This window comes from Solanum dulcamara, chromosome 12 (genome assembly GCF_947179165.1).
Source record: "Solanum dulcamara chromosome 12, daSolDulc1.2, whole genome shotgun sequence".
NCBI classification, from domain to species: Eukaryota; Viridiplantae; Streptophyta; class Magnoliopsida; order Solanales; family Solanaceae; genus Solanum; species Solanum dulcamara.
In genome coordinates, this window is record NC_077248.1 from 65966913 (window position 1) to 65979122 (window position 12210).

Here is a 12210-nt window from a genome sequence, read left to right on the forward strand (position 1 = left end):
TTTCAAAAAAAAACTCAGATTTTTCTGTATCTTAATAGAATAGTCTCAGTGGTAGATGGATTTTATTTCCATATATGGTCTTTAACACCTTTTCATTATAATCATTCTCTATAATAATATTTTATTATATATAAAAATTAAATTCTTTTTTTGAATCGATTTTTAATATATATTCTCTGTGACAATATTTAGCTATAACAATTAAAAAGTATCTCGACAAATAAACTGCTTGTTATAGAAAGGTCGCTATAATGGTCAAATTTTTCTTGCCATCAGCTTTTGATTTTATGTTACATTATATATTTTTTATAATAACATTTTGTTATAGCAATTAAAAAAATTATTCAATGTTCATTGTTTCCTTATAATTACATATCCAATCTTGACTTCATGACTTGCAAGATTTCATGTAATCAATTGATTGAAATTCAATAATTATTATTTCCCCCCTAAAACCATAGATTTTCTCTAATTTCTCTAATTTTTCTGTATCTTTGGAGAATGATAGTCTATGTGCTGTATGGATTTTCTTTCCATATATAGATATCCTTTTTGGCTTTTGCTTTAAAGAATCATATTATATTCGTTTCAATTTATTTGTCTGATTTTAACTTGATACAAAATTTATGATAATAAAAAGACTTTTGAATTTTACGGTCTTGAGTTAAAGATACATACGTAGAATATACTAAAATGTCATTTAATTTTATTGTCTTAAATATATCACGTGAAAAACTGATATCAAACACTTAACATTTTTGTCACAAAGCTATTAAAACAAATAAATTAAAACGGAAGTATTATAAATTTCTCATTATTTGAAGGTCAAGAACTTAAAATGGCTAATATTAGAGCTTTCAATAAAAAGATGAATCTTTTAAATATATCCAATCTTGACTTCATGACCTGCAAGATTTTTTCTAATCAATTGATTGAAATTCAATTTTTTTCCCCTAAAACCTTAAATTTTCCATTTGGGGATTTACCAAAAAAAACTCAGATTTTTTGTATCTTTGAAAAAATTATAGTCTTTTGTGCTGTATGGATTTTCTTTCCATATATAGATACCCTTTTAGCTTTAGTATAAATTTTGCTCAACATTTGATTGTCTCAAGAACCTAAAATGGCTAATATTAGAGCATCAAAAAAGATGAATGAGAAAAAAAAAGTCCCACAAAGAGGACTTGGTGTTGCTCAACTTGAGAGGATTAGATTAGAGGAACAACATAAGAAAGATTCAATTTTTCAAAAATTTCAATGCCCAAAATTTATACCAACATCATCAAGAATTGATTTTTCTTCAAAAGATTGTGTCTTTAGACCAAATCAATCTGCCCCTTTTCTTGAAAATTGCTCTAAATTGTGGAGTGGTGAGTATAGTCAAGATGTGAATCAAAAAGTTCATCATCATGGTGTAGTTTTTGGGCATAATTTGAATCTTCCTAGTGTGTTGCAACAAAGAGGTCAACAGTATCAGAAAACTTCTAGTTCTACATCAATTGTAAGTCAGCTTCATTGAGTTTTAAGTATACTTAACCAGAAGGGGAGCCTTGGTGTAACATAAAGTTGTTGTCATGTGACCTATAGGTCACAGGTTCGAGATACCGAAACAACCTCCTGCAGAAATGCACGGTAAGGTTGTGTACAATAGACCCTTGTGGTCCGGCCGCTTCGTGTACTGGACTGCCTTTCATATATACTTAATAGGGGTCTCAAGTATGAGCCCTGGATATATGAAGTCTCCCTTGTTCAAGAATGCTTAGCCTACCAATGTAGGATTTTCCGACGCAAATTTAAATTTAGTCGAGCCCCAATGTTGGTACTAGATACCTAGTGGGAAACAAAAAAAAGGGGAAAAAGTCCGGTTCATTAAACATTTGCAGCTCTATATATATGTATTTGGGTGTTATTTGTTGCTGCTACTGTATTTGTTTTACATACTTGATTTTTGATATGCTTACTCGAGCTGAGGGTATATTGAGAACAGTCTATCTACCTTCACAAGGTCTACGCACTCGTAACCCTCCTCAGCCCCTACGTGTGGGATTATACTGGATATGTTGCTGTTGTTGTTGTTATATATGTAACATGTGTATAGTTTTGTATTTCTTGTGTTTGAATTGCTGAGGAGAATCACTTTTTGTGGAAATTGTAGGTGAATATCTCATCAGAGATTTCGTCATCATCATCATCTGTACAGAATTTACAGATGGAGCCCCCTTCAAACCAAAGTCATTCTGGTTGTAAATGTTTACCTCTTTGTCCTGAAGAAGTGAAGGTAATTCTATTAGTTTGCTTTGATAATTCCCCTATATAATAGGAGATGATGAGAGGTTGAAACATAGGTTAAGTGTCTATTAAACCCTGTGTTGCTCGAATTCTTCAAAAATGTCACCGGACGTGTGTAGGATCCTCCAAACGTAATGCATTTTTGGAGATCTGACACGGGTGCACAACATATTTAGAGAGTCTGAGCAACATAGTTAAAACTAGATTATTGAGATAATGTACCCGAACTTCCATCCATTTCATGATGGCTTTTGAACTCGATAGCTTTTGCTAAGATTCTGTATGTGTTAAAAATCCCGAACCCAGTGGGATGTGCTAGAATCTGGAACTCGAATGCATATTGTTCAAGTCCTAGATTCGCCTCTCTGGGGATGAATTTGAACTCACTCGCCAAAGATATAATGCCTTTGTTGCTTGTGTAGGCTCATAAATTTGATGTTTATTTTTCTTAATAACTATATTTTGGTTTGCTGATGATGTAATATAGACGGCTGGTGTGAAGAGGCCCTATCCGTTCTCTCAAGAATGCCTGCCTGTCCCTTCATTTCGATGCAAGTTACCTGAGTGTTGTGTTGGCCCTGTATCGAGATCACACGAAGCTGCTTCCAGCAGCGATGAGTGCTCAGTCAATGTAGAAGAGGGAAATGTTCTTAAAAGGTTCTATATTTCACCTGGAAATCGCTTCATTTTAATACTTGGAGAGCCTGATAATTATTCATTTTGGCATTTTTACAGAGAAGTTGTCTCAAAGTCGAGAGCTTTGTCTGAGTCTGAACCATCGGTTTCTGTAAGAGAAACTAAAGGTCTCAATGGAGATTTTCTTAGATTAGCTCCTCCAGCAGCAGCTTTGCCACATTTAGAAGCAGTAAATCGGCGTTCTTTAACTGATTCAGCCCCACAATGCCTTCAGCTATTAGACTATGTACCCTCTCGGGTGAGACTAAAGGACTTTAGCATTTATATTCATGTTCATGTACTGTGCTTTTTGATCTCAGTTTCACTACCTTCTGAACGTGTTTAATCTACAGGTAGATGCCGCAGAGCATAAGCCTCCTTCAGGCCTAAGCATATCAGTTCAACAACCGATCCTCAGGTTCTCCCCATCTGCAAAGGTGCAGATGAATCGAGAAGGAACTCGTGGAAGTGACTTTCAAACTGAAGTAGGAGGAAATGTTGATTTGGAACTGAAGCTATAGGAGTTAATTAGTCCTGGTGAGTAGGCTCGCGCTAGAGGTGTGTCCGCGGGGCTTTAATTCTCTTACATGATAGAGAATGTTGCTTCGAGTGATTTTCCTACCATTTAAAAGGATAATTTGTAGACATTCTGAAATGTGAATCACAGAAGATATGTTTTCATTAGCCTCAAGGCTCCGCTTTTTTAGTTGAGTTTTAAATGTTTCAGCTGTAATAATCAACTATTTTGACAAAATATGGAGATTTTGGTTCTGCTTGAACTTGCTAGATTCATGTAGTAAAGTTGTCTTGCAAATTCTGGACCTAAATGCTCACAGTGTTGAATTGAATGCCACCTCGTCTAAAAGTACAAGTCGTTAGAGAAAACACGCTTCTAATTACTTAATTATGTCTTCAACAAGCCCTCTCACGTGCAAACCTGATTCCTTTTTACGGGGTGAAGCACATGAAGAAAAGAAAAACTTGAGAATGGGTGGTAGTGAGACTAGATTTCAAGACCTCTATCTGTTGTGGTGCAATATTCAACTCGTCTAAAAGTTTAAGTTGTTAAATGGAGCACACTTCTAATCTCTTAATTAGTCTTTAACATGGAAGTTAGGGTGTTTTGTTTCTCAATAATAGGTGAAGCAAGAAATCTTTGGCATTGAGGTATTAACAAATTGATGAACAATTGCCTTCTCTTCACATCGCCTTTGGGGACGTTATGGTGAGTAAATGTTAGGAAATTAAGATTTATCTAAGAAACTCCTACTTAGTAGATATTTTTATGTAGTAACCAAGTTTTTTATTTAAAACTAAGTGCTGGTCAGTTGGCCACAATAAGTGGTGGTTAGTTGGCCACAATAAGTGGTGGTTAGTTGGCCACATATGTATTGTGTGAGTTTTTTTTTCTGCTTGTTTTGTGGTTTGTAGTCCTCATACACACACTATATATATGTGTGTGTAGCCTATGAAATGAACATCTTGAAATAAGAAGAATACTTAAAAATATTCCAACTTTCTCTTCTTCTTCCCTGCAGTGTGTAGCAATTTACAGCTACATTTTATTCATTGCTTCAATTTTCTGTTTTCTAATCCTTCTTTCCCTTCTTGTAACATGGTATCAGAGCCCATTTCTTACGGGATCTGAATTTGTTTTTTTTTGTTGATTGACTCATCTTTTTTTAAAGCTTTTTTCTTGAATTTGTTTGCTAGAAAACATGGCACCAGAAAATCAACCAACGACGGGTCCTCCGATTTTTTCTGGCGATAATTATCATATTTGGGCCATTAAAATGAAAGCCTATTTGAAGGCTCTCAACTTGTGGGATGTCATTGAGAGAGGAGCCAGCCATTGAGAGACAACCCAACTCTCAATGATATAAAAAAGTATGATGAGTTGGTGACAAAATCTCCTAGAGCTCTCACTTGCATACATTCCATCCTTACGGAAGTGATGTTTACAAGGATTATGGCTTGTGAAACAGCCAAAGAAGCCTGGGATAAGCTAAAGGAGGAGTTTGAAGGCAGCAACAGAGTTAAGTCTGTTAAGGTCTTAGCTTTGAAGAGGGAGTTTGAGCTCTTGAAGATGAAAGATTCGGATAGTGTGAAAGAATACTCTTCCAAACTGATGGATATTGTGAACCAAATAAGGATACTTGGTGAAAACTTTCCAGACCAGAAGGTTGTAGAGAAGATCATGGTCAGCCTTCCGGACAAGTTTGAATCAAAAATCTCAGCTATTGAAGAGTCTTGTGACTTGACTACTCTTTCAATAGCTGACCTGATCTCTAAATTGCAAATCCAAGAGCAACGGGTAACCATGAGAAGCGAAGGGACAGTTGAAGATGCCTTCCAAGTAAGGCATAAATTCAGGCAACAAAAGGAAGAAAAAAAAGTCTCTCTAGACCTTTCTGGAGAAGTGAAATCTGGTGGATACCAAGGTGAATCGTCGAGGAGAGGTAAATTTCCACCTTGTGGTATTTGTAAGAAGACAAACCACTCGGAGAAGAATTGTTGACAGAAGTCCAAGAGGTCCCCTATTCAATGCAGATATTGCAAGAAATATGGGCACATTGAGAAGTATTGCAGGCAAAAGCAAACTCAAAGTGGTCAGTCTTTCCAACGAGTAAATTTTGCGGAAGATCAACAAGTTAGAAAAACAGAGGAGGAGGTATTTATGGCTTCGCACACATCACATGTTGATCGATGCAATTGGTATATCGATAGTGCGTGCACAAGGCACATGGCGATTGATGAAAATCTGTTTGTTAGCTTGGACAGGTCTGATAGTACCAAAGTGAAGCTTGGAAATGGTGCACTCGTGCAAGCTCAAGGTAGAGGGTCCGTAAAATTTCCTGCGGATGAAGGTATGAAAATCATAAATGATGTTCTTTATGTGCCAAGCTTAACTCAAAACTTGTTGAGTGTTGCTCAGTTACTTCATAATAATTACTCACTTACTTTTAAGGATAAAAAATGTGTCATTTATGATCCTAAAGGTTGTGAAGTAGCTAAAATTAGCATGATTGGCAATTCCTTTCCAATTTCATGCTATTCTGCTGAAAGTTGCTCTTTCAATGTTGAAATGAGTGATACTTGGCTTTGGCAAAAAAGATTCGGTCATTACAGCCTTAGTTCATTGGTGTATATGCAATCCAAGGGTATGGTACTTGATGTACCCAAAATTGACATGTGCCGAAATGTTTGTGAGTCATGTCAATTTGGTAAATTGCATAGACTATCCTTTCCTAAAGGAAGTCTTTGGAGGGCGAAGGAAAAGCTAGAGTTGGTTCATACAGATATATGTGGACCAATGAGGACGTCTTCTTTGAGTAGGAATAAATATTTTATTCTCTTTATAGATGACCTTACTCGAATGACATGGGTCTTTTTTCTAAGTAGCAAAGTTCAGGTGTTCTCTGTTTTCAAAGAATTCAAGGCTATGGTAGAAAGGGAGAGTGGCTGCCGGTTGAAGTATATCAGGTCAGATAATGGAACTGAATATACTTCACATCAGTTCAGCAAGTATTGTAAAGACTTAGGTATTCAACAACAATTCACTGTAAGCTACACTCCAGAACAAAACGGGGTTTTTGAGAGGAAGAACAGAACAGTGATGGAGATGGCAAGATGCATGCTGGCAGAAAAGAAGATGCCTAAATATTTTTGGGCTGAGGCAGTCAATACTGCAGTCTATTTTCTGAACAAGTTACCAACTAGAGCACTCCAAGACATGACACCATTTGAAGCATGGAGGAGTATAAAGCAGTCTGCTAGACACTTAAAAGTCTGGTTCAGTCTGTTATGCACATGTTCCAGATGCTAAAAGAGGAAATTGGATAACAAGGCAGAACTCTGTATTCTCTTGGGCTATAGCACAGCTGCAAAAGGGTACAAAGTGTATAATGTTCGTACGAAGAAGGTGCTTATCAGTAGAGATCTTGGGGTGGACGAGTCTAGCTACTATGATTGGGATTGAGATATTGTTGTGAAGAACCAAGAAGGGAGCACTTCAGTTGCAGATCAAAATCTGCAGACGAATAATATTTCTTCCAGTCTTATTACTGGAGCAGGACACCTTTCAAATGTTGAATTGACAACTGATTCTCCAGTTTTGAAGACCAGGTCACTAGCTGAAGTTTATGAGCAATGCAATTTTGCTCTTGTCGAACCATCTTCCTTTGAAGAAGCAGCAAGTCATGAAACTTGGATTTCCGCAATGGAGGAGGAGCTTGCCATGATTAATAAAAATGATACGTGGGAGCTGGTTGATAGGCCCGAACAAAAGAATATTATTGGTGCTAAATGGGTCTATAGAACAAAGTTCAATCCAGATGGATCCATCTTCAAACATAAAGCCAGGCTCGTAGTTAAAGGCTATTCCCAGCAGCCTGGAGTAGACTTTGGAGATACGTTTGCACCTGTTGCGAGGCATGAGACATGAAGATTTTTAATTGCTCTTGCAGCACAGTACAAGTGGAAAATCTATCATTTAGATGTCAAATCTGCATTTCTAAATGGATTTCTTGAAGAAGATATTTATGTTGAGCAACCTGAAGGTTTTATAGTTGCAGGTGAAGAAGACAAGGTGTATAAGCTTAAAAAGGCTCTCTACAGTCTTAAACAAGCTCCAAGAGCTTGGTACAGTAGGTTGGATACTCATTTGCTGTCTCAAAGGCTTCAACCGAAGCCTAAATGAGCCTACTTTATACTTCAAAAGGCAAGCTGATGGAAAGCTAATTGTGACATCCGTTTATGTTGATGATTTGATGATCACAGGTGAAGATTCTCTTGCGGTTCAAGAAGTTAAAAATGCGATGATAAAAGTTTTTGAAATGTCTGATCTAGGGGAGATGAAGTTCTTCTTGGGAATGGAAATTTCTCAATCTTCTGAAGGAATTTTTTTGTTCCAAAAGAGGTATGCCCTGAATCTCTTAAAAAATTTCAAGCTTGATAAGTGCAAACCTGTTGCAACTCCACTTGTTGTGAATGAAAAGTTAATGAAGGATGATGGAGAAGAACGGGCTGATTCAAAACTTTATAGGAGCCTTATTGGAAGCGTGTTATATCTGACTGCTACCAGGCCAGATGTGCTGTTTGCAGCTAGTCTATTGTCCCGATATATGCAATGTCCTAGCACCCAAGCATCTTGGAGCTGCTAAAAGGCTGTTGAGGTATATTAGAGAGACAACTGATTATGGCATTTGGTATAGAAGTGTGGAGAATGGATCTCTTATTGGCTATTCAGATAGCGATTGGGGTGGATGTGTGGATGATTACAAAAGCACATCTGGTTATTCCTTTTCATTTGGTTTAGGCATTTTTTCTTGGAGCACAAAGAAGCAAGATATCGTAGCTCAATCTTCAGCAGAAGCCGAGTATGTGGCCGCTGCATCTGCTACAAATCAAGGAATTTGGTTGAGAAAAATCTTGTTTGAATTGAATCTTTTGCCAAAAGAACCAACAGTGATCTATGTAGACAATAAATCAGCCATTGCTATGGCTAAAAATCCAGTGCAACATGAAAGGACGAAGCATATCAACATCAGATTCCATGCTTTGCGAGATGCCGAGAAAAATGGGGAAGTTAAGCTGGTGCATTGCAGAAGTGAAGAACAACAAGCCGATATTCTAACCAAGGCTCTTCCCATCAATAAGTTTGAGTTTCAAAGGTCGTTGCAGGGAGTTACAATGAAAAATCTTAAGGAGGAGTGTTAGGAAATTAAGATTTATCTAAGAAACTCCTACTTAGTAGATATTTTTATGTAGTAACCAAGTTTTTTATTTAAAACTAAGTGCTGGTCAGTTGGCCACAATAAGTGGTGGTTAGTTGGCCACAATAAGTGGTGGTTAGTTGGCCACATATGTATTGTGTGAATTTTTTTTTCTGCTTGTTTTGTGGTTTGTAGTCCTCATACACACACTATATATATGTGTGTGTAGCCTATGAAATGAACATCTTGAATTAAGAAGAATACTTAAAAATATTCCAACTTTCTCTTCTTCTTCCCTGCAGTGTGTAGCAATTTACAGCTACATTTTATTCATTGCTTCAATTTTCTGTTTTCTAATCCTTCTTTCCCTTCTTGTAACAGTAAAGGTTGTGTCATGGGCAGAGCTATACGTCGAAAAATTACATTATATAGATAATGTCAACATTACTGTTTATGTATACATACTATATGTTGAATCCCTTGGCTTCTTCCTATGTTTACTTTGTTATATCTTGAATTCCCTTAATAAAAATCCTGACTCCGTTGTTGTTATGTCACTCATTAATGCAATGTGATAGTTAGCAATACTTTCTCAAATAGCCTAGAAGGAGAACCAGTCATTACATTTATTCCAGAAAATCACAATAGAGCCAGCATGTTCAAGCTTTTTTTGTTAAACGAAGAAGTCATAATCGAGAACGTAAACCAAAACTGAAGAGAATGGATAGAGCAGGAAAGCCATGGCAGATATCCAAACCGGGAATGATGTGCTCAAACTAAACGAAGAAGAGGAGAGAACAGTTGTACATACCTCTGATAATGTCAAGGAGTTAGTTCTTTGTTTATTTCGACTTGCTTCGTTGATGGCTGATATTGCTATTATTGCATTTGTAGCCAAAGGGACCAAGATAAACGAGATGAAAAACGAAGGTACGTTTATTGTTCTGGAGAAACTCCCTACACTCTTGCTGAGAGGTTCAGCTAGAAGTCCTAATATTACTATTCCAATAACCAGAAGAAGTATGGCCTTTATCCATGCAATTGCAGATCTATCAGTCTCCTTCTGCAGCAGCTTTTCTGTCATTTCCCAATTCTTCTGCATATGACAAAATCATTCCATTACGTACCGTTTTGTAACAACATTTCACTACAACGGCCAAGTTTTATGGCATAATACATAAACAAACACTCAAACTTGCCCTCAGCTGGCAGGTAAGCACTCCAACTTTGAGAGTGCACATCTAGACACCTCAACTTGGACTCAACTAGAAACTAAATACTCCAACTCGCCCCCGTTTGTCTCGTGGACACCTGAGTCGTGACTTATAAATTTTAGAGGTGTCTAGATGATCATTATGTAAGTTGGAGTGTTCAACTGACACTGTTGGAGACGAGTTGAGGTGTCTAAATATGCATATTCAAAGTTGGAGTGTTTACTTGTCAACTGAGGCCAAGTTTGAATGTTTGTTTATGTATTATTCCTTAAATTATTATAGGTTCTCCATAACAGTATTTCACAATAGCAGCCAAAAAAAAAAATCCGGACAAACGATGATGTTATAAAGAGGTTTGACTGTATATGTTCTTATATTGGTCATTCATATATTGTAGGACATATATATGGATTATAGACTCTGAAGCAACACACATTCATCTTTTCACTTACTTGGTAGATTTCATCTTTGGATTCCAGTGATAGATGAGAATGATGTCCTTCATCGTGCAGACACTGGGAGAATCCGGTAACAAATTCCTCCACACTGATCATCTCGCCTCCACTCGCATCAAATTGCTTGATGATTCTGTCTACCTTTTCATCAGCATCCGAAGGTGCAGGACCAAATTTGATATTGCATTGATGTTCTTTTAATTCAGCATTCGAAATGACATCATCTTTATTGTGATCAATGCTTTTGAATAACCTGTAATGCAGCAATTAATATTATTCTTAATATGCCATTTTTTCAGCCTACTGATCATCAATGTTGCTCGGACTCTCCAAAAATGTTGCTGCAACCGTATCGTATCTTTCAAAATGCACTACTTGTGGAGGATCCAACATGCACCAGACGACATTTTTAAAGAGTCCAAGCAACATAGTTGATCATCAATAGCAATTACTCACTTTCTAATAGCTGAAATATTTGGTTTCCCATCTTCTGTGTACAGAGTTCCTACTGCAGTGTTTTCGACATGTTGAAACATATCTGATAGAATATGTTTCATCATTTCGTGTTCTTCCCTTTTCTTTTTCAATCAAGGCTGCAGAATCTGTGATGAGAAGCCCCCCAAAAAATTACCCAATAACGTATACTCTGAGTCGTAAAATTGAGATTATGTCGTTTCCTTCCTTATCAGAGAAGGACACGCTGGGATTATTAATTGAAAGAGGGGGAATGGGGGGCAAGGAAGAATGGAAAGACCGAACTTTACTATGAGAACTGACGCTTTCTAACTCTCTATGAGAAGTGAAAGCCACTTAACAAACTATGTGTTTTTCTGTGATTATTCCATGCTAATAAAATAAAATTGTTCTTTGAATATCTTACCGATTTTAAGAAAGGGTAGCCTAGTGCAAGAAGCATACCGTGTTTCACACAGGGTCAAGGTAAGGGCTGCATCCCAAGGGGATGCGATGTAGGCAGCCTACCTACCCTGACACAAGCACCAGTGGTTGTTTCCACGGCTCAAACCCATGACCTATAGACTATATTGCTCGGATCCTCCAAAAATACCTACTATTGGAGGATCTAACACGAAGCCATTGACATACTTAAAGACCCCAAGCAACATAGCCTACAGTTCATTGACGGAGACAACTTTACCATTGCTTCAAGGCCCGCCTTTTAGTTAGGAAAGTATATTTTACTGGATTTATGAGAGCTAAAATGAAATTACCTCATATATATCTTTCAAGGATCTTATTTGAATGATATCTTTTACCCATTGCATCCTTTGTTTCATCTATCCATCTTGTGAAACCTTTGATAAATTCATCCATATCAATCATTCCATCATCGTCGAGATCAAATTCTTTCAATTACCTCGTCCCTTTTGTAATCCTCGTTCTGATATAATTTTCTTGATCTGATTTTCATGAAAAGTTGTTTTAGCTCAGGAACTGACACAAACTTATCTACATCCTGATCAGCCTCTTCAAATAGCCTGCATCACATCGACTAGAACATGGTTACTTTTTGCACATTATGTACTGAAATTTCCACCTATGTTGCTCAAACACTCAAAATGTTGCCACACCCCCGTGACAGTCTTTTCAAAATGCACTATTTTTGAAGGATCTAACACACATCCGACAGCATTTTTGAAGAATCCAAGCAACATAGATTCCCTCTACGAGATTCATGAGCTAAGATAGAGATAAATATATTACTTTCTTATAGCAGGAATATTAGGCGAACCGTCTTCTCAGAGGAGTTTCTCTATGGTATGCTCCTGCACATGTTTTAGTATATCTACTACAAAATGCTCATGCTTTATATATTCTAGCCTCCTCTTCTGAATCCATGGCTGG

The 12210-nt window shown here is 37.0% G+C and overlaps 2 protein-coding genes and 1 long non-coding RNA gene across 3 annotated transcripts; 2 read left to right on the forward strand and 1 right to left on the reverse strand.

The window, feature by feature from the left end:
* The first annotated feature begins 1123 nt into the window (after positions 1-1123).
* On the forward strand, positions 1124-3485 carry LOC129875857 (uncharacterized). Its single transcript, XM_055951080.1, has 5 exons — positions 1124-1501; positions 2156-2278; positions 2777-2946; positions 3025-3223; positions 3318-3485. The coding sequence occupies exons 1-5, from the start codon at positions 1124-1126 to the stop codon at positions 3483-3485; spliced, it is 1038 nt and encodes a 345-aa protein (XP_055807055.1).
* A 5866-nt stretch (positions 3486-9351) lies between these two features.
* On the reverse strand, positions 9352-12205 carry LOC129876275 (sodium/calcium exchanger NCL1-like). The gene is made up of 4 exons (XM_055951661.1): positions 12070-12205; positions 11577-11843; positions 10345-10600; positions 9352-9774 (listed from the first exon to the last, which is right to left on the reverse strand). The coding sequence occupies exons 2-4, from the start codon at positions 11579-11581 to the stop codon at positions 9352-9354; spliced, it is 684 nt and encodes a 227-aa protein (XP_055807636.1). The 5' UTR covers positions 11582-11843; positions 12070-12205.
* LOC129876276 (uncharacterized) lies at positions 9530-10637 on the forward strand. Its single transcript, XR_008763349.1, has 2 exons — positions 9530-9608; positions 10290-10637. It is a non-coding gene; the product is annotated as an uncharacterized LOC129876276 (long non-coding RNA).
* Positions 12206-12210: the final 5 nt, after the last annotated feature.